Source organism: Amborella trichopoda, chromosome 6 (assembly GCF_054954075.1).
Source record: "Amborella trichopoda isolate Santa Cruz 75 chromosome 6, AtrichopodaSantaCruz75HAP2 v2.0, whole genome shotgun sequence".
NCBI classification, from domain to species: domain Eukaryota; kingdom Viridiplantae; phylum Streptophyta; class Magnoliopsida; order Amborellales; family Amborellaceae; genus Amborella; species Amborella trichopoda.
Window position 1 is genome coordinate 49923540 of NC_142341.1, and position 24197 is coordinate 49947736.

The 24197-nt window shown below is 35.2% G+C and overlaps 1 protein-coding gene, 1 non-coding gene and 1 pseudogene across 9 annotated transcripts in view; all 3 read left to right on the forward strand.

Annotated features, from left to right (window-relative positions):
* Positions 1 to 12729, forward strand: part of GCN2 (protein kinase family protein) — a 52661-nt gene extending 39932 nt beyond the window's left edge. For 4 of the 8 annotated variants that reach the window (XM_006852055.4, XM_088869042.1, XM_088869044.1 and 1 more), the window contains 8 exons: positions 3255 to 3363; positions 3453 to 3589; positions 6246 to 6353; positions 8569 to 8642; positions 8819 to 8921; positions 9937 to 10059; positions 10464 to 10613; positions 11754 to 12729. In XM_006852055.4, the coding sequence (XP_006852117.3) occupies positions 3255 to 3363; positions 3453 to 3589; positions 6246 to 6353; positions 8569 to 8642; positions 8819 to 8921; positions 9937 to 10059; positions 10464 to 10583 (774 nt within the window). In that variant the 3' untranslated portion in view covers positions 10584 to 10613; positions 11754 to 12729. Of the gene's footprint in view, positions 1 to 3254; positions 3364 to 3452; positions 3590 to 6245; positions 6354 to 8568; positions 8643 to 8818; positions 8922 to 9936; positions 10060 to 10463; positions 10614 to 11750 lie in introns of all 8 variants that reach the window. The other 4 variants (XM_020671944.2, XM_088869043.1, XM_020671945.2 and 1 more) reach the window with 3 other exon arrangements.
* LOC148781845 (H/ACA ribonucleoprotein complex subunit 4 pseudogene) lies at positions 12218 to 19968 on the forward strand (annotated as a pseudogene).
* A 989-nt stretch (positions 19969 to 20957) lies between these two features.
* Positions 20958 to 21029, forward strand: TRNAT-UGU (transfer RNA threonine (anticodon UGU)). Its single transcript has one exon. It is a non-coding gene; the product is annotated as a tRNA-Thr (tRNA).
* The last annotated feature ends 3168 nt before the right edge of the window (positions 21030 to 24197 follow it).

Genomic DNA, 24197 nt, shown 5'->3' on the forward strand with positions numbered 1-24197 from the left:
GCAGGTATTGATGGGACTAATAGAATTTCTCAAACTCTTTAGGGGGATAGGAGTAACCACTTGACAATGATAGCCTCACATGTGACATGGTATCCTGAGTGAGTGTGCACCATGAATCCCTGACCATGAGGTCGTTGTTGGTTCTTGTTTTGGCCTGCAAAGCTTATCCCTCTGATAATGTACTCAATGCTATATTAGCAAGAGATATCTATAAGCACACCCCAATTAGAGAGATGCCAGGAAATGGCATACCCCAATTGTGGGGGTGCCAATGAGGGAAACAGTAATCCAATTGAGATGTCCCGTTTGGACCAAGGGGCTTGGCACAAATAATTGATAGGCCACATGCGCAGAATGTATGTGAGTGAAAACCTATAGGTTGACTAAGGTAACTGGTGTCAAGGGTTTGGGGGAGCAACCCATGGAGGTTCCACAGTGACGACTTTAGTAGCCTCTTGCTTCAAGCCTTGTCTGTATGTGCAAGGTAGTAGTCCTACCTGTTTTGACAAGTCTAAGGAGGATAAGGCCTTACCCTCGACACAATGGTATGGCTTGTCACAGAACGTCCATGTAAATGTGTGAATTAGAGCAATCCTTGCCCATTGATGACATGACGCAGGGTTGTTATCATGTGGCTTTTAGTCCTTAAGGGTGCCTTTGGACCACTGTTTCAAAAAGCGGACCACCCAACACCTAGGCAGCCACCTAGGCGGATATCCCTAGGTGCTTGCCTGAACTCACCTAGGCAGCCACCCAGGGCCTGCGCCCCACCCAGTGGCAGAAATGCAGCTTCTTAAGGGTATTTTTGGGTCTTTTTTTAATACTAAAGGGGCAAAATTGTGGGTTTTAGGTTCATTTAAAACCTAAAACCCATTAGAGGCTATTTTAGAGAGAGAAAATAAAAAATAAAAAATAAAAATTCTACTAGGCTCAAGTTCTGGGCGCCCGCCTAGGGAGGTGGCCTAGACCCCCCCGACCGCCTAGGTGCTGCCTAGCGCTTTTAGAAACACTGCTTTGGACTTGAGCTCATTATAACTATTAACCACCGTTATTTAACCAGCTTTGATGCACCATTTATTGAGCCTCAACCACTTGGGAAATGGTTGAGGGCATCGCTTTTAGACATGAGATGAGATCGGCAGGGGGACAGGTCAAAGTTGGCTTGCCTAGTCCCAAGACTGACTAGTCAAGACTTTATTAAGACTAGGACTAGAACCGCTTTATGGTGCTGTTCAAAAAGGATGACAAACCAATGCATTGTTTTTGTACATAAAATGCAACAAATGAGTAGTGCATGGTCTCTTGAATTGGGCTATTAGGAATTTAGATTCTGACATATACAGGATAATGGCAGGGATTAGTTTGTGGTGCTACCTACTAAAAGGAATTCATGTATGTAGTCCTTCACAGGCATGTTAGATGTTTTTTAAAATAAATGTCCTACAATATTTCTCTTGGTTCTGGGTCCCTAAGTTTGTCAATGATGATTTGTGAAAAACATTATCATTTTTATTTCTGGAGACATGGATATGGAATGATACTGACTTGCCTTTATTTTTCCATTGTTCATCATCATCATCAAAGCCTTATCCCAACTATTTGGGGTCGGCTACTCGAATCCTATTTTACCTTTCTGATATATCAGGGGCCATACCCTCAGTAAGACTATAAGTCCCCATATCTTTTCTCACTACTTTCATTATGTCTTTTGGACATTCACCTTGCCCTTTTAGAGCCTTTCACTTGAACCAAATCGCACCTCCTAATCGGTGTTGTACTGAGTTTGCACTACACATGGCCAGCGCCACCTACGTCTATTTTCCCTCATCTTATTGCCTACTAGAGCCACCCTTAAGTTCCCTCAAATGTATTCCTTCTGAATTCTATCTTTTCTTGTCTTGCCGCTCATCCATCTCAACATTCTCATCTCAACTACATTTATCCTATGGGTATGTTGTTTCATTACCGCTCAACATTCTATCCCAAAAAGCAAAGCTAGTCTCACAGTTGTCTTATAGAACTTCCCCTTCAGCTTCATTGGTATGCGGCGATTACATAAAACTCCAGTTGCACATCTCCACTTTGCTTACCCAGCTCTAATTTTGTATGTGACATTCTCCTCAATCTCTCCATTTTCCGGGTTAATTGATCCAAGATAACAACCTTGGAAGTATAAATATTTATGACAATCCTACTTAACATTTACTACTATGTTGTGCTTCCTTGTTCTATTATCTATCCAACTATTTATTTGAATCTATTACCTGGTCAAGGAAAACATTTCTAGGGCTTCGCAATAGCAAAAAGCACTCAACTACACAGGCACTTGCAAGTCTTGGCTGCCTCTGGGGCTACATATGCAAGTATTTGCTCTCCCGTGAAGCAATGAGCAACAACCACTAATGCAAACCAACCAGCAATGCCCTCTAAATGTCTGATAGGATGTCTTCCTTGCTTTGCAAGTGATGGCCATGCCAGTGATGGCAAACAAAGCCCCCCTACTGGAGTGACTGGATGTTCTGCCTGTGATACACATTGAATTGCTCATGAAGACAAGTTTAGGGCCATTCCATTAGCTATTATGTGTTTCATGAAATGACCAAATATGCTGAGGTAGATTGTTACGATATTAGAGACAAACTAGTTGATGGCATCACCAATTTACAGATAACCTCGCCTTTGCAGAACAACCCATTGGTTTGTTCACAAATTCACAAGTCCTGGAGTGAAAGAAACTTATTGCTGAGCTAACCCTTGGCTCAGCTATATTGATGGCTATAGCTTGGGGCTGGGATTTTAAGATTTGTATGCTGCATGCATTTGTATAATGAGTATAACTAATTAATTTATGATCATTTGCTTTTATATTATCCTGAAGGGTTATTTCAGACATTACCTACACTCCTGGATGGAAAAAGGATTAATACCTCATTTCAATTATGAAAATCTGTTGCTTTCATTTTAAACATGTACTATTTAATTGGATTTAGATGAAAATATGTATGATGTGCCTTAGATGAGCCATGCCTTTTATAAACATTTTGAATGGCAAAGCTGGCCAAGTTTATGTTGTGTAAGAAATGAAGTTACGTGGAAAATGTGAACTCTTTGCTGCATTAATTTGGCATGCAGTATGTTTTTTCTTTTCTAACCAAACCATGCATATCTGTCAGAAGAGGAAATTATGCAATTACAAAATACAATTTTTAATACATTTCCAACTGAACAACTTTTTTCAATGGTGCGTTGTTTAGGGTCTTCATCTCGCCGAAACTGTTTTGGACAGATTACATATAGTAGACTTAAGGTTTTGTGGACCTGCAGATGAAGTCCTTCCTAGACTAAGGGGAGCTCTTCCTCCAGGTAATGTAGACTAACCTTTGATTTTTCTTGGACATTTTGTTTTTGTCAATGTCAGTCGTATTGTGGTTTGCTAACTTCAGCAATTACAGATAAGCCTACACATGATGCTCTTGAGGAATTATCAACACTTCTGAGCTATTTGAGAGAGTGGAAAATTCAAAAACATGTTTATATTGATGCCCTTATGCCACCCCCAGAGAGTTATCATCGGAAGTTGTTCTTCCAGGTGAGAAGACTTGTCTTTCTATTACTATTTGAGTTTATTCGTAGTAGTCTTGTATCATATGTAAATAAGAAATATTGAACTCCCACAACAATATGCACAATTTATATGTGACTATAGTAATTTATATGGTCTTAGATTATATCCATTCAAAACAAAAAAAAGGAATCTTATTAGAAACACCTACATCATGGCAATTTTATCTATAATATTATATAAGATAATTTTTTTTGTAAAATAGTAACAGATGTCTTAGTTGTTAATTTTACTTGTCAAAATTCGCCTAATTATGCAAGCTCATAAATTTGGCATTTTCTTTTACTTGGAAGAGAAAAATAAGATGTATATTTTAGAAATATAAACTGACGGAGAAGAAATAACTTATAAACATAAGTATTATGCTCCAAGAATTTCACAAATTGACCTATTTTTTATTTAAAACTACTTCTATAATCTTTGGCCAGATTAAATGTAGATCTTATAACTCCACTTCTACAAATGGTCAGTAAGCTGCTATTGTAGGAAATCAGCATGTGCTTTTTCTCGTCTTCATGAGAAGTTCATCGATGGAAGCCGGACGTATGCTTTCACAGAATATCACATATTCACTTTCGCTTCTAGAAATTATCAGAGGCGCACATGCTTAGGTGCTATCTATCTCATAAATTGATTCTACGGTGATGAAATGCATGTTTTTTTTGTTCTAGTCAGTGCTGGCATTGTTAAGGTGTCATTGGAAAAATTCCTTGCAAGCATGAGAAAATTGAATGCAGGATTTTGTCTATGCAACTGGCATGCACAACCATTAGCCAGCATCACATCAACTTAGTATTTGAGCATTACGGTACTTGTAAAATATGAATCCTAAAAATGCTGGTTTTGTCCCTAAGTGCAATAATCATTTCGTCAAACTCCTCCTTGAGACCAAGTCCTCTTTTTTAAAGGAGCGAAACTAATTCTTTAGAGCCTTTATGAAAGTGGTTATTCCATTTGTGCCAAACCTAAGAAAATAGTTTTGGATACATTGGAACCATGGTGGGCATCTTTGGTTTCATTCAATAGTAAAACCCAGCCAAGTCAGAAAAACTTCCCTGAGTCACCTGGACTCCAATTTGTGTATTATATATAATTTTCAACATTGTTTTGACATGTAAATTGTCCCTTCTGATATGGTAGTGATGTCCTATGATAATGTGACGAGCTGGGGTTTGACTCACACTAAAGATACCATCTTTTAAAAATTTTCACACAAAAAATTTGAATAACTTTCGGAATTAACTATTTAAGTTGGTAGAGCTAACTCGGTTTTCGCAATGGCACACTCAGCCACCAAGTTCTATTTTTTTGAGAACTAGTAAACCCAATAGCACATGTGAAGATATTGGATGGTGGTTTCAAATTTACAACACTTATTTTGGTCATAAATTTGAAAGTTAATTTTGTCTCTTCTTTTGTTGCCTCCATCTCTATGTCCATGTGCATTTGTACATATAACCTGAAAATTCAGAAAGTAGCCAGGCCGAAGAGTTACAAATTATGGAAATGTGAAAACTAGGGATTGGAGGATCTATCAAGACTCAACGTTGCTGTTAGAAAATGGATCTACCCTATTAGATCTATTCTACTCTGATTGCTGCCAATGTTTCCAAATGGTTTCATTTCAAAATAAAAATAAAAATAGAAATAACTGACCAAATTGTTTCAGTTCATGCACTTCTACTCCGTTGGTGGATTCAGTTGAACTAGGCGAAATTTCTTCCTCAATCATTTCGAAACATTTTTGCTTTTGATTTTGGGCCAATTGTGGTTTTGAGGGATTTGGCTTGAAGAAAATGAATATGAAATCACTAGTTTCAATTAATGTTTAATGTAGTAGGATCAGGTGTCATGTACTTCAAGAGCACCAACTAGAGTTATGAACTTTTAAATATTAAATAAACATCATTTTACTTTACCAATCTTAGCAGAAATGTATTCATGATGTTGTGTGTCCTTTATGCATGTTTCAAGAATTGCATTGAGAGATTTTTGCTCTCGATGTTCTATTACTTTTTTAAGGGTGTCAACAAGCCAAGCCAACTCGCAAGCCGACTCAACTTGGCTTATTAGGAGCTAAACTTGAGCAATACTTTTTGGCGTGACAAGCCATGCGAAGTTGAGCATGCTAGCTAACACATTTTTAGCTGAAACTGAGTCAAGTTCGGCTTGAGCTGTGCTCAAGTTTGTTTAATATAAGATATAATACTTTACATGTGTACTATATTATATTGAGCTCACCTTAATAGCAAAGTTGAGATGTTATATTATATAATATTGGTATTTGTATCATATTATATAATATTGGTGTTGAATCATATATTGCGCTGTTAATATACTTGTGCTTGGCTTGTTTATGGCTTGACTTGGCTTGTTCAAGTAAAACCAAGCCAAGCTCAAAGTGGGTGATTCAAGCTCAAGTCAAGATCAAACCTAGCTTAAGCTTTTCCTCAATCGATACAAACCATGCATGGACATGCCCAAGCTTGGCTTGGCTCATCTCCTTCACAGATCTATATATTTTATCACTTTCTCTATATATTTTATCACTTAAACATCTATTTAAATTTGAGTTCATGTGACTTAATCATGCTTATAGTGATTGAGTACTTGTTTTGAACAGATATACTGGTGTAAAGAAAATACTCATGGATCAACTTCTAAAGAAATCCTTTTTGCTGTTGGTGGGCGTTATGATCAACTGATTCATCGGATGTGGGGCCATGAATATGTAGGTTTATGCATGGAAAATGTCTAGTGTCGTCCTATTTTCGATTTAAGATGTGCTTTGGAAGAGATTGAGATTTGTTATTGATTTTACTTTTATTAAAGCATGGTCATTATTCTGCTTCCTGAGGGATCCTTACAGTTCTCTTCCCGAGTTGGATTGCTATGTTTCTCCTTTCCCTAAAACACTCAATAGCATCATGCATTAGAAAGAATGAAACTATTTCAGTAGATGTAAATAACACGCAGTTGGAGCATGTATCATGAAACTATGTGCACTGTGTATGATTTGAATAAGCATGATATGTGCATGATATGTGCTTTCATTAAGATGGCTACATGCATATATGGGTACTGATACGGACAAGGGGAGTGGGAATCCGACCCCGAAATTGCCAACATCCAGGACCCTGATAAGCTTGTGTATCATGAACGGCACATCGATGCTTTTGATTTTATCATCATTATCATGTGTGTGGGTGTCTAATGTATGTATTTATGTATGATGTATGCATGCGTGAATCCAAAAGATTACATTAGCATGTAAGCTAATGCTGTAGAAAAGTGCCACCCCATTTATGGATGTTAGGGCTATTTGTTTGACTCTATTTTTTGCAGCCACATCCTCTTGATCCTATCAAAACCTCAATGAAAAATAAACTTGAAAGCAAGAACCTAAAATATGGTTTTCTGAGGTGAGAGAAATTGATACACTGTTAGCTATCCATTTGGGGCACCACTAGATTGAAATTTAGATGTGTCCAATATCAAATTTTTCTTTTCTTTTTTTTTTCTTTGACTTGTTCAACTAGTGTTTTTGAGATTACACCTAGAAGTTGGGGTCAAACAAATTCAGAAAAGGAGTGGTGAACTTAGGGGTTAGTCATGTGTAGACAGGAGGAAGAAATGGTTAATCTCTTAATGTTACACTTTCGGTTTGCCTTATAAGTGCAATCATTCTATTTGGACCTTTTTGATGCGATTGGTTAACTCTGAGATTCATCAGAAGTTTATTCTCATCATTGGGCCGGTTCTATGGCAATTGATGGCCATACTATGGTCCTTTTGGCTGGTACAGGATTAGTAGATCTTCCAGATCTTCTATCTACACATGAATACCTTTTCTGACCTCATGAAAGCCATGATCATATCTTGGGCATTAACCTGCAAAGAGTTGCAATCATTCTCATCTTTTGAACAGGACACCCAATGGAAACGCTTCATCTGGTCAAAGCGTAATTCAGTCCCCAAATTCTCAGTGTGTGGTCCCAAACCAAGGTGCCATCAAACTCAATTTTGATGGCAACTCCAGATAGGGGGGGACCTGGGTTCATGCCAGCATCGGTGGGACCTTCTTTTTTTACATGTTAACTGTTGTATTAGTAAGAGGAAGATACAGAGAGAGTATGAGAGTAGGCACCCTACAGATTAGGAGTCCTGTACAAAGGCCACTAGGGTTCAAAAAATAAAAGCCCTTAAATGGGCTTCCAACGTAAAAACAGTAAAAGATACAAAATGGGGACTTTGTGCTCAAAAAGGTGCTAGAAATTCCCCTAAAAGTGCTGCGTGTCTAATAACTGTGTAGCTCCTCTTTGGCTAGGGTGTCAGCAGCTGTGTTGGCTTCCCTTGAAATATGCATCAGTAGGACCTTCACAAATCACTTTGGTGAAATACTCACATACTCAGGAGTCACGATCAATACGAATTGCAGACTCCACTTTGGCAGAGACCCACACCCTGGTAGTGGGATTGCAAACTTCTGGTAGGATTAGGAGCCCAATTCTAAGTGACTCAAATGTTATTGCCGGGGCAAAAGTGTCTTCTGCAAGCCCTTGGTTTGTACAACATTATTTTAACCAGATTTTTGTTCTATTGCCTCAACCTACTGGTGGCATTTGCACACATTGGAGAGAAGTCCATGCTTTCGCAGGCTCCCTAGCCCAAGGAGGCATATCAAGATCCAACCTCCTCATCATCCACTGTACACTTTCCCCATCTTGAGACACAATTTCTCTTATAGCCTGTACATATGTTTTACACTTATTGTATACCCCATTTTGTTCCCTGCAACACAATCTGTAATTTTTTATTCGTCAATAAAAAGTTAATTATCAAAATAAAACATTGTTCAGTGACAAAGCTACCTGATAATTTATGATGAGATTATCATTTTCTCGTATATCTTGCCTAAATATTTCTTCACAAAATTTATTGATCAGAAATCAAGTCCTCCAGGCGCTGTTGGAGTCAGTATTGCATTGGAAAAGATTTTGCATCATGGTTCAATAGAGCGGTTAGTGGTTTTATTGTTGTTGTTTTTATAATTTGGATGACTCATATAATTATCTGGATAGTTCTTGTGGATCTGTCTTTTTACTTCTTGAACATTAATGTTGCATTCATGCATTTTGGGAGAGAAAAGGGGGAAGTGGTATCTCATATTACCCATCCTTATCTCTTGGATTGCAGAACTGAAACCTGCTCGAAAGTTCTTGTTTGCTCAAGAGGTGGTGGTGGCTTGCTGGAAGAGCGCATGGAATTAGTTTCAGAATTGTGGCAGGCGAACATCAAGGTGAAGAAGTGATTGGCTGTCCCTTAAGACTTTGAGAATAAACAATTTATTACCTAGGTTGCTAAACAATAAACAAAATAGTCCATTTTTCATGGAAATGATAAAATCAACCGAATTTTCGGCATGCTAAATAATCTGTTGAACATGTTCCTCACAATAAGCCACCTTTTGTTGAGACCAGTGAGCTTAACCTCCTGGTTTGGCCGAGTCCTACCAGACAACCAGTCAGACCAGAGTTTTAGAAAAAGGAAAAATTACAAATTGAAAAATATATTAACTTTCAACTGGTCTGGTTCCCAAGCCACTAAATCATAGGAATTTGACTAGTTTTAATCAAAATCTGCTTTAGGTGGACCAGACAGGTTTATTGGTCCCTGGTCCAGCAGGTTGAGACCTGCTGGTCCTATCCAGTCTCAATAACATGGGCATGGTAAAATTATTACGAAATAATCGCCTTGCCATTTCGTCTTAAAGGGTAGTGGGTCTAAATTATCTACTAAAATTTCAGATTTTGCATTCATAGTCTTGAAGCTTTAAATTTAGCCAAAAGAAAAGTCTCTAAGCTTTGAGCATCAAAATTTTTATATTTATCTTTGGTCTTAAAGGAATAGAATTTCATAAACTTACAGGCGTTGTCATCACCTTTTAGTGTAGAATTATTTTTACTCCCTTGAAGGCGGGGATAAGTTTCCAATTTGTGCCAAATGTTATTTGTTATTTGTATAGGTAAAATATTTCTTAATTTATTTAGTTTTGGGTAAGTCAGCAGTGGGATTCGAATCGGGATGTAATGTTGCAATTGTCAAAACCCTAAACATCAAACTAGGTCCTCAATTTCTTTTTTCCTGGGAAATTGTGATTTTCCTTTTCTGCAATCTTAAGCATTTCTTTAAGTTTCTTTGTTTCTTCTAAAAAGATGAAGAAAAAAAAAAGGTGATTGATACTTTGATTCCCACAACAGAAAAAAATTAGTTTCATAGCTGATTCATTTGTGATGAATATTTTTGTGAATCAGGCTGATTTTGTCCCTACACCAGATCCCAGCCTTACAGAGCAGTATGAGTATGCATATGAACATGATATTAAGTGGCTGGTCATTCTAACTGAAACTGGTTTGTCACAGACAGGAAATGTGAAGGTAATGCTGATCTCAAATGTCATCGTATAGGTTGATTATCAGAAAGAAATGTTATTACCTGCTCCTCTTACAGTGAATTGAATCTTTGAGCAATTAGCGGCCACTTGGGTGGCTAACTAGTTCTCTTTTTTACTTCCGTAGTACGTAAGTGCCCTGTATTTTTTCCCCTCAAGTATGAGGGTTTGTGTGTCTTCTTTTTTTTTTTATTGGTAAGGATACTTTTATCAGTTCCCATGTGACAACTTTTCCTACAATTACTAGAACTGTCTCTGTGTAAGTAAGAAATAAACACTGCAGATAAATATCTAGTAATTTGTGAAATTACAAAAGATGGCAGGTTTGATATTCTATAATGGAATTTTAGAAGTCTATTGTATGAATTTAAATTCTTATTGTCAATATAGGTGCGGCATCTTGAACATAAAAAGGACATGGAGATTAAGAAAGAGATCTTAATAAAGTTCTTAACAGAAGCAACTTCAGCACAATCATGGAGGATCACGATGCTGAAAGATTGGAATTGAGATCGTCTTTTATTTGCCCGCAATTTTCAGGTTGGTTTCTAACTGACATATGCATGTAGTGAGTGTAACCAAAACATGTAGATGTCCAATAATCCATGCTGCATCACCATGGACTCATTTGGCTCATGCTTGGTCAGTTCCATTGTTGGGTGACAGTAAGCGTACGTTGAAATGGAAGATGTGTTCCATATGTTTTTCATATTAAAATAAAAGGTCAAGTTATATTTTCTAGTGGAAATATCAGGACAGTAACTGGCACACCTGTATGTCATGTTGGTCATCCAGAAACTTGAGATTTTAGCGTTTACTTGGAAGCCTTGAGGTTTTTAGACGATTATTTTGCCTCCATGGTAACAATATTGTATTAAAATGTTTTAGATAGGGGTAAAATGGTCAAATGCAAAATTGATTGGTCTAGGTACTATTCTGATATTTCAAGTTTCTGGACCCCCTGTGTGATCTTTGTGGATGTTTCCAATTATTGTCCCAATAATTTCCAAAGTTTAGGTTGTTCTGATAGTGTCAAGAAATGTGGCATATGCTTTAACATTTCATGAAAGGGATCGTAAGCACCACAGATAATTTGAAATTACTTGTCTTAGCACACTTAATTCTTTAAATTTTTATGTGATAAGGAATGCACATCAGTATTTCAATGGTTATATTGTGGCTGTGAACATATCTGCCACATATTCTTGGTTGTCCTTGAATACTGTGTTTTATGGTCCATTCTTGGAAGAATTGGATTCACATTTTTCTGTCTAATATGTAAAAGGAAAATGGGTGTTGTAGTTTTCCTTTTGATGCTCCCTCCTATTCCTGGAAATCCAGACTACTTGGTGCCTAAAATTCTCAATTCTCATAGAAGTATACCATCATCCATTGGATGATAGTCATATGATGTATGGTACTCAAGCCTGCAGCTTCATTCCATTCACAAATGGTTGAAGCTCAACTGTACCCTGATTATTGTCCCTATCGCCAGACTCTGATATATGTCCAGTCATTCATCAGTGGGAATGGACAGTGGATGTGTCCTCCGAGTGCCATACACCATAGTCCATTGGACAATTGTTTACTTTCTCAAACATGCTCCATCAGAAATTTGTACTTGGTGCCTCTCATCTATGACTTGAGATTGTAATCATGGTGTTGTTTTTGTTACAGCAGTGTACAAAATTGACAGATTGTTCCTGATTTCATATGATGAGTTGATCATTCTTTTCCTCTTTGTAATATTGGCCCGTGTGCAGTTAGAAACTTAGTATATCATTTCTCCAATTATGTCATGGAGGAAGAAAGATGTGAATAAGATAGCGACTTGATATCATGAGAATTGAGTTGATGGGTATTGAATTGAGTTGATGGGTATCAAATTGGGATTCGTGGAGGGAAGATGCAAATAAAATAGTAATTCAATATGAAGAGTTGGAGTAGACGGACATCTAAGTTTGTAGTCAGGATCATCATACAAATCTCTAGAGTATATATTTGCTTCCCATTTTCTGGGGAAGTGTTGGCTCTAGTTGTTTCTTGTACAGAAATGGCTTCCCATACAGCAAACATATACTGAAGTTCTTCCATACAAGAGGGAATGTTTTAACGGCTAGGAACAGAACCCTTGATGTCACGTTATGGCTCCGCCACCCTTACCACCTAGGCCAAGGGTCCATTCCTATACAAGAGGGATAATTCAGAGGATCAATAAAGGGCTTTTCTATACAAGGGCATTCCTCATTGACAATGTATACAGCGGAGACACTGCTGGAATTATGGTGATCTGTGGAGATAACATGGCGAGATGCTACTTGTAATAGCCATATTTTTTGTAATAGCAATATATGGAGTCCATTAGTTTGAAATGTCTGTAGAAATCCAGAATACAGTCATCATTATGTTCTCCATTACTGCAAAATTTCAATATTCAGTGGAACTAGTTCTCGTATATAATCAGTGAGAAAATAAAAAAAATTAGTGTTTTAGAAGCTATTGTGCGGAAAAGCTTGAATGCACATTGTTGTGTGCTAGTATATTGCTTTCTTTGATGAACAAATGTATGTCCACGCAGGCTATAGTGCGGCTTTGTACAAAAGATGGGGACAACAATGAGCATCTTTTAATGTCATTCCAGATTTTTCTTTCTAAATTCTGAAAAATCTTTTCCTTTGATGTGGCTTTTATCCTGCATTATCCATTATCACATCCAAGGTATCCTTTTGTCTTTTTTTTTTGTACTTTTTTTTTTTGGTTTGCGGTTGAACTGTTTATCGCTTGATTATACATGAATCATTTTTTTTTTTCTCTCAGATGTTTACGATGGTGTGCAGAAGTGGATAGAAATCTTATGGCTAATGAAAATGATGTCAGAACAAAGTTTTTTTTCCATAAGCCTCTCTCTCTCTCTCTCCAGTGCATACAATAGAACACCTTTCGACTTTGCATTCAGCTATCAGATCATGCATTACTTGAAAATGCAGATATTTATCACGAAATAACACTTTTACCTCAGCATATATGGTGGTACGGAGGGAACAAAGTATGTTCGGCTCTCGCAGCCAAACTTCCTCATTCCGGGGATTGGTTTTTGAAAAAAAAAAAAAAAAGGGCAAACAAGGAAAAAAGAAGAAGAGTGAGCTCAAAGAGATCTAGTGCCCATCAGAGTGGATGGGCCAGATTTAGTCTTCGATCAAATTTAATGGGGGCAGTTCTTGAGCCCTAAATCCTTTTTTTATAAGGCTGAGGCTCCTTGAAATAGTATCAAAAAATGTTTTTTAAGGACAGAAAATCTTCGTGATGGGCTGAAAATTTATTTTCATCTCTAATTATAAAAAAGTGTAGATCAAGTAGATCTATGAACACTTGAAAACTAACTGTTTAAAAAATGTATTATAAGGTGCATTACTTCCAAGCAGTGTTTAAAAAAACGTCGAGTCGAACCGGACTGGCCCGGTTCGACTCGGGAATTGCTATAGACAGATCGAATCGGCAAAAAAAAACGGGAATCGTCCAGTTCTAGAGAGAACCGGACGGTTCTGCACAGTGACTCGTCGATTCACTGTACGAAATCGGCGAGTTCCGTACGGATTTTTTTTTTTTTTTTTTTTTTTGTAATCCATGATAGATATTTTTTAATACTTGATCGATTTTTTTGTAATCCATGATCGAATTTTTTTGTAATCCATGATCGAATTTTTTGTTTTTTTCTTTTTTTTGTAACCCATGATAGAATTTTTTGTAATCCATGTTCGAATTTTTTGTTTTTTTTTTTTGTTTTTGTAACCCAAGATAGAATTTTTTGTAATCCATAATCGAATGTTTTGTAATCCATGATTGAAATGTTTGTTTTTTTTTTTGTAATCCATGATCGAAATGTTTGTTTTTTTTTTTGTAATCCATGATCGAATTTTTTGTTTTTTGTTTTTTTTTGTAACCCATGATAGAGTTTTTTGTAATCCATGATTGAATTTTTTGTAATCCATGATCGAATTGTTTTTTTCTTATTTTGTAATCCACGATCGAATTTTTTGTTTTTTTTTGTTTGTTTTTTTTTGTAATCCATGATCAAATTTTATGTAATCCATGATCAAATTTTATGTAATCCATGATCGAATTTTATGTAATCCATTATCGAATTTTATGTAATCCATGATCGAATTTTTTGTAATCCATGATAGAATTTTTTGTAATCCATGATCGAATTTTTTGTAATCCATGATCGAAATGTTTGTTTTTTTTTCTTGTAATCCATGATCGAATTTTTTTTTTTTTTTTTTTTTTTTTGTAACCCATGATAGAATTTTTTGTAATCAATGATTGAATTTTTTGTAATCCATGATCGAATTGTTTTTTTCTTTTTTGTAATCCACGATGGAATTTTTTGTTTTTTTTTTTTTTGTAATCCATGATCGAATTTTATGTAATCCATGATCGAATTTTATGTAATCCATGATCGAATTTTTTGTAATCCATGATCGAATTTTTTGTAATTCATGATCGAATTTTTTGTAATCCATGATTGAATTTTTTGAAAATTTGTGATTTTTTTTTTTAATCCATGATCGAATTTTTTTTTGTAATCCATGATAGAATTTTTTTTTGTAATCCATGATAGAATTTTTTGAAAATTTGTGATTTTTTTTTTTTAATCCATGATCTATTTTTTTGAAAATTTGTTTTTTTTTTTTTTTAATCCATATTATTCAAAGAAAAAATGAGAGAGATGATGATTCTAAGGCCACCCTATCCCAACCATATTATTCACATATCGAGTCCCAACAGCAACAGTGTAGGGATGAGCACGACAATGCAGGTGAGCATGAAGGATGGACAAACTTCGAGGATTTTAGATTGGGAACACAACAAAACACTAACACTCAAGGATTTGAGAATAGTCAGATGCCTACTGATATCGATGATTCGTTTTTAGATCAAATCAATAAATTGTTAAATGAATTCAATCAATAGCACCAGCATGACCAAGAAGAACAATAACGTCGTCTATCATTTTAGTTTTAGATCATATGTTACTAATTTTATGTTTTATTGTAGTACATATATGTTGATATACTTATTCCATGATAATTATATGTTTATCATTTTGTGTGATGTAAATTAAATGCTGAATGGCGGTTCATGCAGGGAAAGAACATATCAATATTCGCATATTCATTCAAAAACATGAAAATTCTTAATGGAGTACCCTCATTTCTTATTGAATTCCTAAAAAACAATATTTATAATGAATTTTAATAATTTTTTCGGATTTTTTTTAAGCTTTATTATGACCGATTCACCCGATTTCCAATCAAGATCGCCGATTCGTCGATCCAGATCGGTTTTTTGAAAGCCCGATCCGGGTCACCGATCCATTTTTTAAACCATTGCTTCCAAGACTTGAAATATGTTTTTTATCATGTCCATACAGCTTGAGGTCGAGATGATCAATTTGAAGATTTTTTTCGCATCCAAACATCCTCTTCTAGTGAATCTTTTACCTGTACGTTAATTTGATTGTTTAGGGCCTTACTTGTATATAAACTTTTTCCAACGTAAATCTAGGAAAAAGTTTAAGATGGAGGCCCTAAACAATTAAACTAAGGCACGCTTCAAATATTCAAGAGAAATTGTTTCAATATCGAAAAACCCTCAAATACGACCATCTTGACCTTGAGATACATGGACAATATTTTTCAAAAATTTTGAATAGTGAAAAATTATTTCAAGTAACGCATTCCATACAAAAATAACTAGTAATTCAAAAGAATCAAAATTTTATAGGGATTGTCTACAAAGACACCATTTATTTTTTGTACATGGAGGTCACAATCATTATTGTCCCTTATATTTCAGAATAAGTGGTTGTAAGAGTGTTATTGAATAGACACAAAATTTCAAAAAAAAAAAATTTCGAACTTCATGACTCAGTTCAAGCTATCCAATTTGACATCTAATAAGTGCAAATGATTGTAACCTCTATGTACATAAAATAAATGGTCTCCTTGTTAACATTCCCAATTTTATGTAATCAGTTTCTTTGAATGATTATTTTTCCTTTGACGTTTGTTGCAAGCAACAGGATGAGTTAACAATTTTTCTTTGATTTTTAATATCAAAACGTCTCCAATAATTTTGGGTAGGGATTCACCCCTCCCAAGGTCCATCTTGAAGGTGGATTTGGGATCGAGACTTTTGCAAGTCCACTATCTCCACCATGCCCATGAATCTAGATCAAAAAGATTTTATGTTTTACTCTTTTTTTGGGTCGTTAATTCTTCGTATTTTTCTTTTTTTTTGGGGGTATTTTAGTAAAAAAAAAAAGATCCTTTACTCAATGCAGGAGTAGAACTCAATGTTGTACTACCTTGACACTTTCACCACCTAGTCCTGATCCTATCCCTATTTGAATTCGTCATAGATCATTAGGTCTCTATTATTTTTCATTATTATCATTAGAGTCTTTTTTTAACTATTTAGGATCTGCTATATGAATCACATCCTGTTATTCTGCTCTATCAAAGATTATACCCTCAATAACGTCATAAATCTTTATATCCTTAAGTCCTCATATATTTTCTCACTATTTCCAATTATATCTTTTTAGGCTTATCCTAAGCTTTTTTTTTCTTTTATCTTATGGCCTATTGGAGCCACACCTAAATTCTTCACTATTTTTAAAGATCCAAATTGAAAGAACCTCGACAATAATGGATTTACAGTGATTTGGAATGTATTTCAAGTCCCTATTTCAAGAACCTAGTCAACTGCTTCATAAAATACTTTTCCATATTTGTCTTCTGTTTTTTTTTGTTGGGAGAGGGGGGACGAAACTGAGTGGGTAATACAAACCGTATCATTTTCTTTTAAATAGTTAGGTTTTTTAAACTGTAAGTCGAATTGAAAAGCACGATGTGCGACTGCTACCACACCACAACTACCGATACCCTTTACCATATTATAGTTTTCCTTTAGTAGATTAAGCATTCATATGCAACTGTAGTTGTAGCTTTGAGTCAAACAAAAGTAAACATTCCCATCCCTGGTCTATACCGCCTTTCCTTTCACCAACTGATATGACTTAGATTGAAAGGACATATATGATCCCATCATGAGCATCTGGACCGTCTATTGAGTTGGGAATATTTGGCATAATGTCTCCTATTTTCTGAGATAAAAGGGTTGAGGATATACCATGTATCTCCAAATCACCCTTTCAACCGCCACAAATACATATATTTTCCTAAGGTGGTTAAAATGTCCTTTCATTTCTTGGTATGTTCGGCTTATTAAAGACTCAGACTCGGGTTCGGACTTGTCAGGGGTATGGAGCCAAGGCCCCAAATCCAAGCCATGACTCTGAAGTCAAAACGGATAAATTTTTTTTTTTTTTTTTTTGATATGTTAACTGTGGAAATAGTAGGTGAAACATTACGTCGACAGATGAATACTTTTTAGTATAAAAAAAATTACAAAAAGAAGAGAGACTGGGTGATTTTGGGGTTATTTTTACCATGAATCATCTGGATCTCGAAATGGGCCCATGACTTTTTATGTACTGGGGGAAAAAATGAAGTTTACTGGGGCAACAACCTTCCACGAATGGTATTAATGGACATAAATGCAAACTGTTGACTGTGGTCATTTTCCTTTTGTAAAATTACTTCACTTTATTGACAAAAGATATGGACAACTGAATTCGGTCGTTAAACCAAAAAATTGCAGGTTCCAGCGTACACAGCGAAGAATGTTACGTAGCATGGTACGAATTTTTTGCCCTTAAAAAATAGTGGATATTAAAGAAAACCAAAATCACGGGGATTAGATTGATATTTACAAGTCATCCATGAATGAATGTAGTTGGGATGGATGGGTAGCAGGACTAAAAGGGAGATAATTTCAAACGGATACATTCAAGATGATTTAGATGTGTAGGTGGGCTGACAACGTGTAGTGCAAACTCAATACAAATACTTAGTTAGGAGGTGATAGAAAATAGATTTAGGCGAGCTGACCACGTGTAGTGTAGATCCAATACAAATACCTGTTACGATATACGAGTTAATTTAGGTGGAAGGCTAAAAAAAAAAACGAGTAGGCCCAAAAAAATATATGGAGACATATGGCTTCACCGAGGGTATGGCCTATAATAAAATAGAATGACAGATCATAATTCATGTAGCTAACTCAATTAGATGGGAAAAAGCTCTTATATCGATGATGATGATAATGAAGCATGCGAAAAAATGTGTAACGTTCAAAGTTTAGGGTTTACGACAAAAAATTGTAGAAAAAAAAAATTGACCTTGATTGCATTAGGTTTTGAGTTTACATCCCTAAACTTTTTTGTTTTTTTTGGGGTAATTACAACCTTAAAACTCGAGTTTTAAAAGGCAATCCTAACCATAGTTAGCAAATCGGTGACTAATCGTCGAACTTTTAAAAAAATCGGTGATTTTTTGAAAAACGTCTTAAATGTCGTTTTTTTGAAAAGTTTGGCAAAAAATCACGATTTTTCAGAATTATGTTAAAAACGCGTTTTTTATGAGGAATGAAAAAAAGGGGACAAAAAAACCTTGTTCTTGTTTTTTTTTAACTTGTAATGTTTTTTAAAATGCGAAACAACTTTTTTTACTAATATGTGTAATTTTTGAAAGAATATATTATTTTCTCAAAAAAAAATCAAAAATAGAAATTTTTATCCCCAATATAGTTATGTATTATTAGGACCGAGGGTTTTTATTATTTTAGGGTTTATGCTATATTCTTTTTGTTCACAGCCACATTTTGAGATTTAAGGTATGATTTTTTTTTCTTTTACTTGTTAACTTCAACATGCTGCAGATTTAAGTAGTTATTGTGTAAAAAAAATATTGTTAAATCATTGTGTAAAGAAACAGTATCTTACCATTAGTTATAAGCATGTTATCTTACCCTTTTTTTTTTTTTGAAACGGTTTTTTTTTAACCATTAGTTGTACAGATTTTTTTTTAATGGAAATTTTCAATTGGTTTTTTTTGAACCATTAGTTGTGCAGATTGGTTGTTTTTTTTTTTTTAACCGAAATCATTGTGCAGATTTTTTTTTTAACCGGTAGTTCTAAGTCTATAACAGCAGTTGTGCAGATTTTTTTTTGAACCAATAGTTTTTTACTTTTTTTGAACCATTTCCAAGCCAAGAACCAGTAGTTTCAGGGGAAGAACAGGCCGATAAGGATTACCTCATAAAACCCCAGACCTTCACTCCCTCTCTAGACACCTCTCAATGGCATATTCTCCTAAAAAACTATGACCGCCTCAATGTAAGAACAGGCCATTACACCCCAATCACCTCTGGTTTTTCTCCGTTGAAGCGGCGATTAGAAGAGTACATTCGTTATGGCATCATAAACCTCGATAAACCAGCGAACCCATCTTCTAATGAGGTGATGGCATGGATAAAACACATCCTGAGGGTCTCGAAAGCTGACCGTAGCGGAACTCTCGATCCCAAGGTCACTGGTTCATTGATAGTTTGCATTGATAGAGCTACCCGCCTTGTGAAATCTCAGCAAGGGACGGGGAAGGAATATGTTTGCATAGCTACCCTCCATTCCTCTGTTCCTGATGTCACAAAGGTAGATCGAGCTCTCAAGCCCCTCACTGGCGCGCTTTTTCAGTGTCCACCATTGATTTCGGCAGTGAAAAGACAGCTTAGGATTCGAACCATCTATGAAAGCAAGCTCATAAGACTACGATATGAAAAGACACCTAAAGTATTTAATAAAAAATTTATATGGTGTAGTAAAGTTAATTAACTTAATTATATTAGTCTAATAAAAAATTTTATGGATGAATTAGTTAATGATAGCTTCGACATAATTTTTATTTTTAAAAATTTCAAAATTTCTAATATTTTAATTTATCCGATTTTTTTAGCCTTGTATGATATATTGGTGGTTTCTTTACATGAAGTATTTTTGCCTATCCGTATTTTTTTATCTGATTTTTTAAAACAAAATTTTTTTTTCCAATTTTTAGATAAACCGATTTATTGAAAGTCCTCGACTTGCTAACTATGGGTACTCCCTCCAAAATCCATCCTAGATCTAAAAATTTATGGATCGAGAATCTCAACATTGGTGAAATATGAATATAAAAAAAGAAAATACATTTTAAAAAATAAAAATAAACTTGTGTCGTTTTATTAACACCATTCATTTTGATTTAAGGTGGGGCCACCACTTTTCCCCATGCATCTTTAAGATGGATGTGGGATGATTGTTTCACTCCCACCATAACAAATCATCATCTCTTTATGGATGCTTGTTTCATGCATCATAACAAAAAAACCCCACCCAAAAATTATAAAATATGAAACTCCAAGAATGTTACAGATCAACAAATTTGTCAACACTTACAAACAGTCTATATAATGTGTTACAAAATAGATTATTTTAGAAGATTGAAATCCTTTCTCTTCTTTTTCCTTCTTGCAAGGTCGAGGTGGTCAATTTGAAAGTTGTACAACACTAGAATTATAATTTCTTTGAAGTGAAATTTATTTTTTATTATAAAACCTAAGCCTCAAACCAACATTTTATAATGATATTCTAAAAATATCTGTTTTAACTTCTAATATTTTATATATTTTGTAAATAGCATTCACTTTATTTATATGCCTATGATCTCTCAACTCAAATTAGATGTTATGATCTCCCAAGTCAAATTAGATGTTATGAAGACAGAGAGAAAGAGAGTCATAGGGTCAAAATAGATGTCATGGGGAGAGATTTTTTTAAAAAAAAATTTAGGGGTTTGGGGAAGAGGGAGAGGATGATTTGTTATAGTGGGAGTGAGAACATATTTGTATATCATATTAAAGTAGTTAGGCCAATAAGATGCCCCTATAGCTCAGTGGTAGAGCGTCAGTCTTGTAAACTGAAGGTCCGTAGTTCGATCCTGCGTGGGGGCACCTAATTTTTATAATATTAATGCTAACGAATTCTCTCATCCTTAATTTTATCCCCATTTTGTTTTTGTCCTATTTCAGATATGGCCCTTACGCTTTTGAAATATTTATGCATCCTTCTGATTTATCCCTCCCTCATGATTGGTTTGCCATTTCAGATACGGCCCTTACGCTTTTGAAATATTTATCCATCCTCATCAGAAGAATAATTGTCGGCTCTCTTTCAATAGGATCATTATTCCTTTTTACCCCTTTCTAAACTTAGCCGCGGCTAGCCCTTGGGAAAGAATTATACAAATTATTTTAGCGTAGCTAAGTGCTAGGGGTGGCAATGGACCCGAACCCGTGGGGTAGACCTGCTCCGGGACAGGTCCAAAAATTGAACCCGGTGGGTCCAGTCCGGGTCCGATAATACTTTTTGGGTATCTACTGTATGAAATATATTTAAATATAGTTCAATGCAATGGTTTAAAGCTCGCCTAGTATGGGTCCAAAAAATTGAACCCGCTGGGTCTGGCCCGGGTCCCGTAATATTGTTTGGGTATCTACTATACGAAATATATTTTTGGGTATCTACTATATGAAATATATTTAAATATAGTTCAATCAAAGTATAGATGTTTTAATTTTTAGGTCGGATCCGGGTCTGGGTCCTACACTATATTTTTAGGTCAAAGTCCGAGTCCCGTATCATTTTTTTGGGTATTGAGGTTGCCATCCCTAGATTGATTATTTAAGAGTAAGTGCCCTTGGGGAAATTTTATGCAAAGTATTTTAGCCAAAAAGATATTATGCACCTTTGGGGAAAACCCCATCTAGATTTAACCTCAAAAAATAAATAGAAGTATAAATTATCAAAAATATCCATAAAGAGGCTCGGAATAGTGTTAAGAGTGCAAATGGTAAATAGTGCATCTCTCATGAATAATTTGTAAACTTTCCCAAAAAGAATTTATAATTGCACCCTTAGCACTTCCAAAAAGATCTCAAGATTGAATGCATCTCTTAGTTGTGTTTTGATGAACTTCTCCTTTTTGGCACTAAAAATTAAATTCTTTTATTTTTAAACAGAAGTTAACAAATATATTAATTAAAGGTTTCTATACTTCTTCTACAGCATAGAAGATCTATACTTCTCCTACCAACCAGCCATCCAATTTTGATCAAGAGAGCCACTCACTGTTTGATATTAGATCTGACGTCTCAAAATATTTTATTTTTAGCCAGTTTTTATACAAATTGTATGAATATGAAATTTGGTTTGTGTCACCTTCTCATTGGGGTACACCTATAAAAAAAGTATTTAAAATAATTTTTCGATAAAATATAATAACCAAAATACCCCTGAAGTTTTCAGTGGTAATTTGATCATTTTATTTTAGTGAAAATATTTTTTATACATTTTTGACTAGTGCAAGTTTAATAGAGAATTGGACGTACAAAATTTAGTGTCAAAATAGTTTATAGAAATAAAAATAAAAATAAAATAGTGTAAAGACGTGACATTGTGATTGGGGCAATCTTAGCCCTCCATTCAAAATGGATGGTTGGATAAGAGGAAGTATATAAGTTTTCTGTTGTAGAAAAAACATAAAAAACTTGCCCCGAGGAAATTACAGCGTCAGATATTAAAAGAGAAGGCAATAAGATACCCCTCTTGGCGAGGGAATCAGCAATAGAATTAACTTCCCAAAATATATTGAGACATTTAGGCAAATCGAGGATTTGCAACCAAGTTGATCTAAACTCCCAAGGTACTCTTTGTTTCTTATTGCAGTGACATTCATCGAATCACAAGGTTCCCAAATTCTTACTTGAAAAGAGTTGTAAACTTTGGAGAAGAGCCAAAAATTCGACAACATTGTAGTGGCAACACCTATGGGGCCAGAATAGGTGAAAATTAAAAAAAGTTGAGCTCTCAAAAACTTCCATGATATCAGAGCCAAGCTTATAAGCTTATCACAGGTCGAATATTGGCATCAGTTTTTTCAGCGGATCTTATATTTTTTGTTCTATGGCAAGCAGCTAAAGATCTCTCGTCTAGTTTTGGAGCTTCGAATTCAGAAGGCTGGTACGCCCGTTACCTAATCCTATATTCCTACTGGTCGTGTCATTCCTACTGGTCGTGTCAATCCCTTTCTACTTCTTTTTTTTATCCAAAACGTTACACACTTTCACTGGTTATCAGTACACTTGTTCATTGTTCATTGATTATTGCTTGTCCTACTGGTCTACGTAATACCTTGGTCTTTTGCCTCCAAAATGTGACTCTTTAATTGTCTTTTGCTGCTCGTCATTCTCTCTCTATAAATTTCGAATCAAAGCCCTCTTCTCTATCACACGAACTCGCCAAATCCACTCGTATATCCTCATTAATTATGAAAAAAAAAACCGTTATATCCTATCACTATCCCTCAACTTTTAATATAGGAAATTTTGTGTCTATTAAATTCACACATAACAATTATTTATTATGAAAAACTCAAATGCTCTCCTTAACTGAGAGTCGGGAACTTTTTGGATTCATTAATGGCGATTTTCTTATTCCAAGTCAAAAGATTTCTTCTCCTTATGGTAATAGTGAAATCGAAAACCCAGATTACAAATCATGGTTAAAGTCTGACCAGCTTCTTAAAGTCTGCATGGGACAACCTGGATCACAAGGACACTATCCAAAGAGTGTCTTAGTCATTGTTGTTGCCTCAAGACTTATGTAAAAGTTTGAAAATGTCTGAAGAATGTTTATGTAGGTAATTCTCAAGTTAGGGAGTTCCAACTTACCCAGCAACTCCAACTTTACAAGAAAACGAATTCAACCATATCAAAATACATATACAAATTCAAGAGTATTTGTGATGATTTAGCAGTTATTGGAAAACATGTACCAGATGAAAATAAAGTACTTTGGCTTCTTAATGGACTTGGTCCAAAATATGAGAGTTTTGCTACGGCTACGTTTAAGCCTCCGATTCATTTCTATTCTAAAAGTATACCACTTTTTCAAAGCCATGAGATTAGAAATCAGTCTCATGTCTATGAAAACCACTCATATCCAAAACAGAATATAGTTTCTTGCTGGACCTAACAAAAGTACAATAAATTACAGATTTGAAGGCACAAACAACTTTGGTGGTCAACAATTTTTCAATTTTCAAAGGCATGAATTTGCTC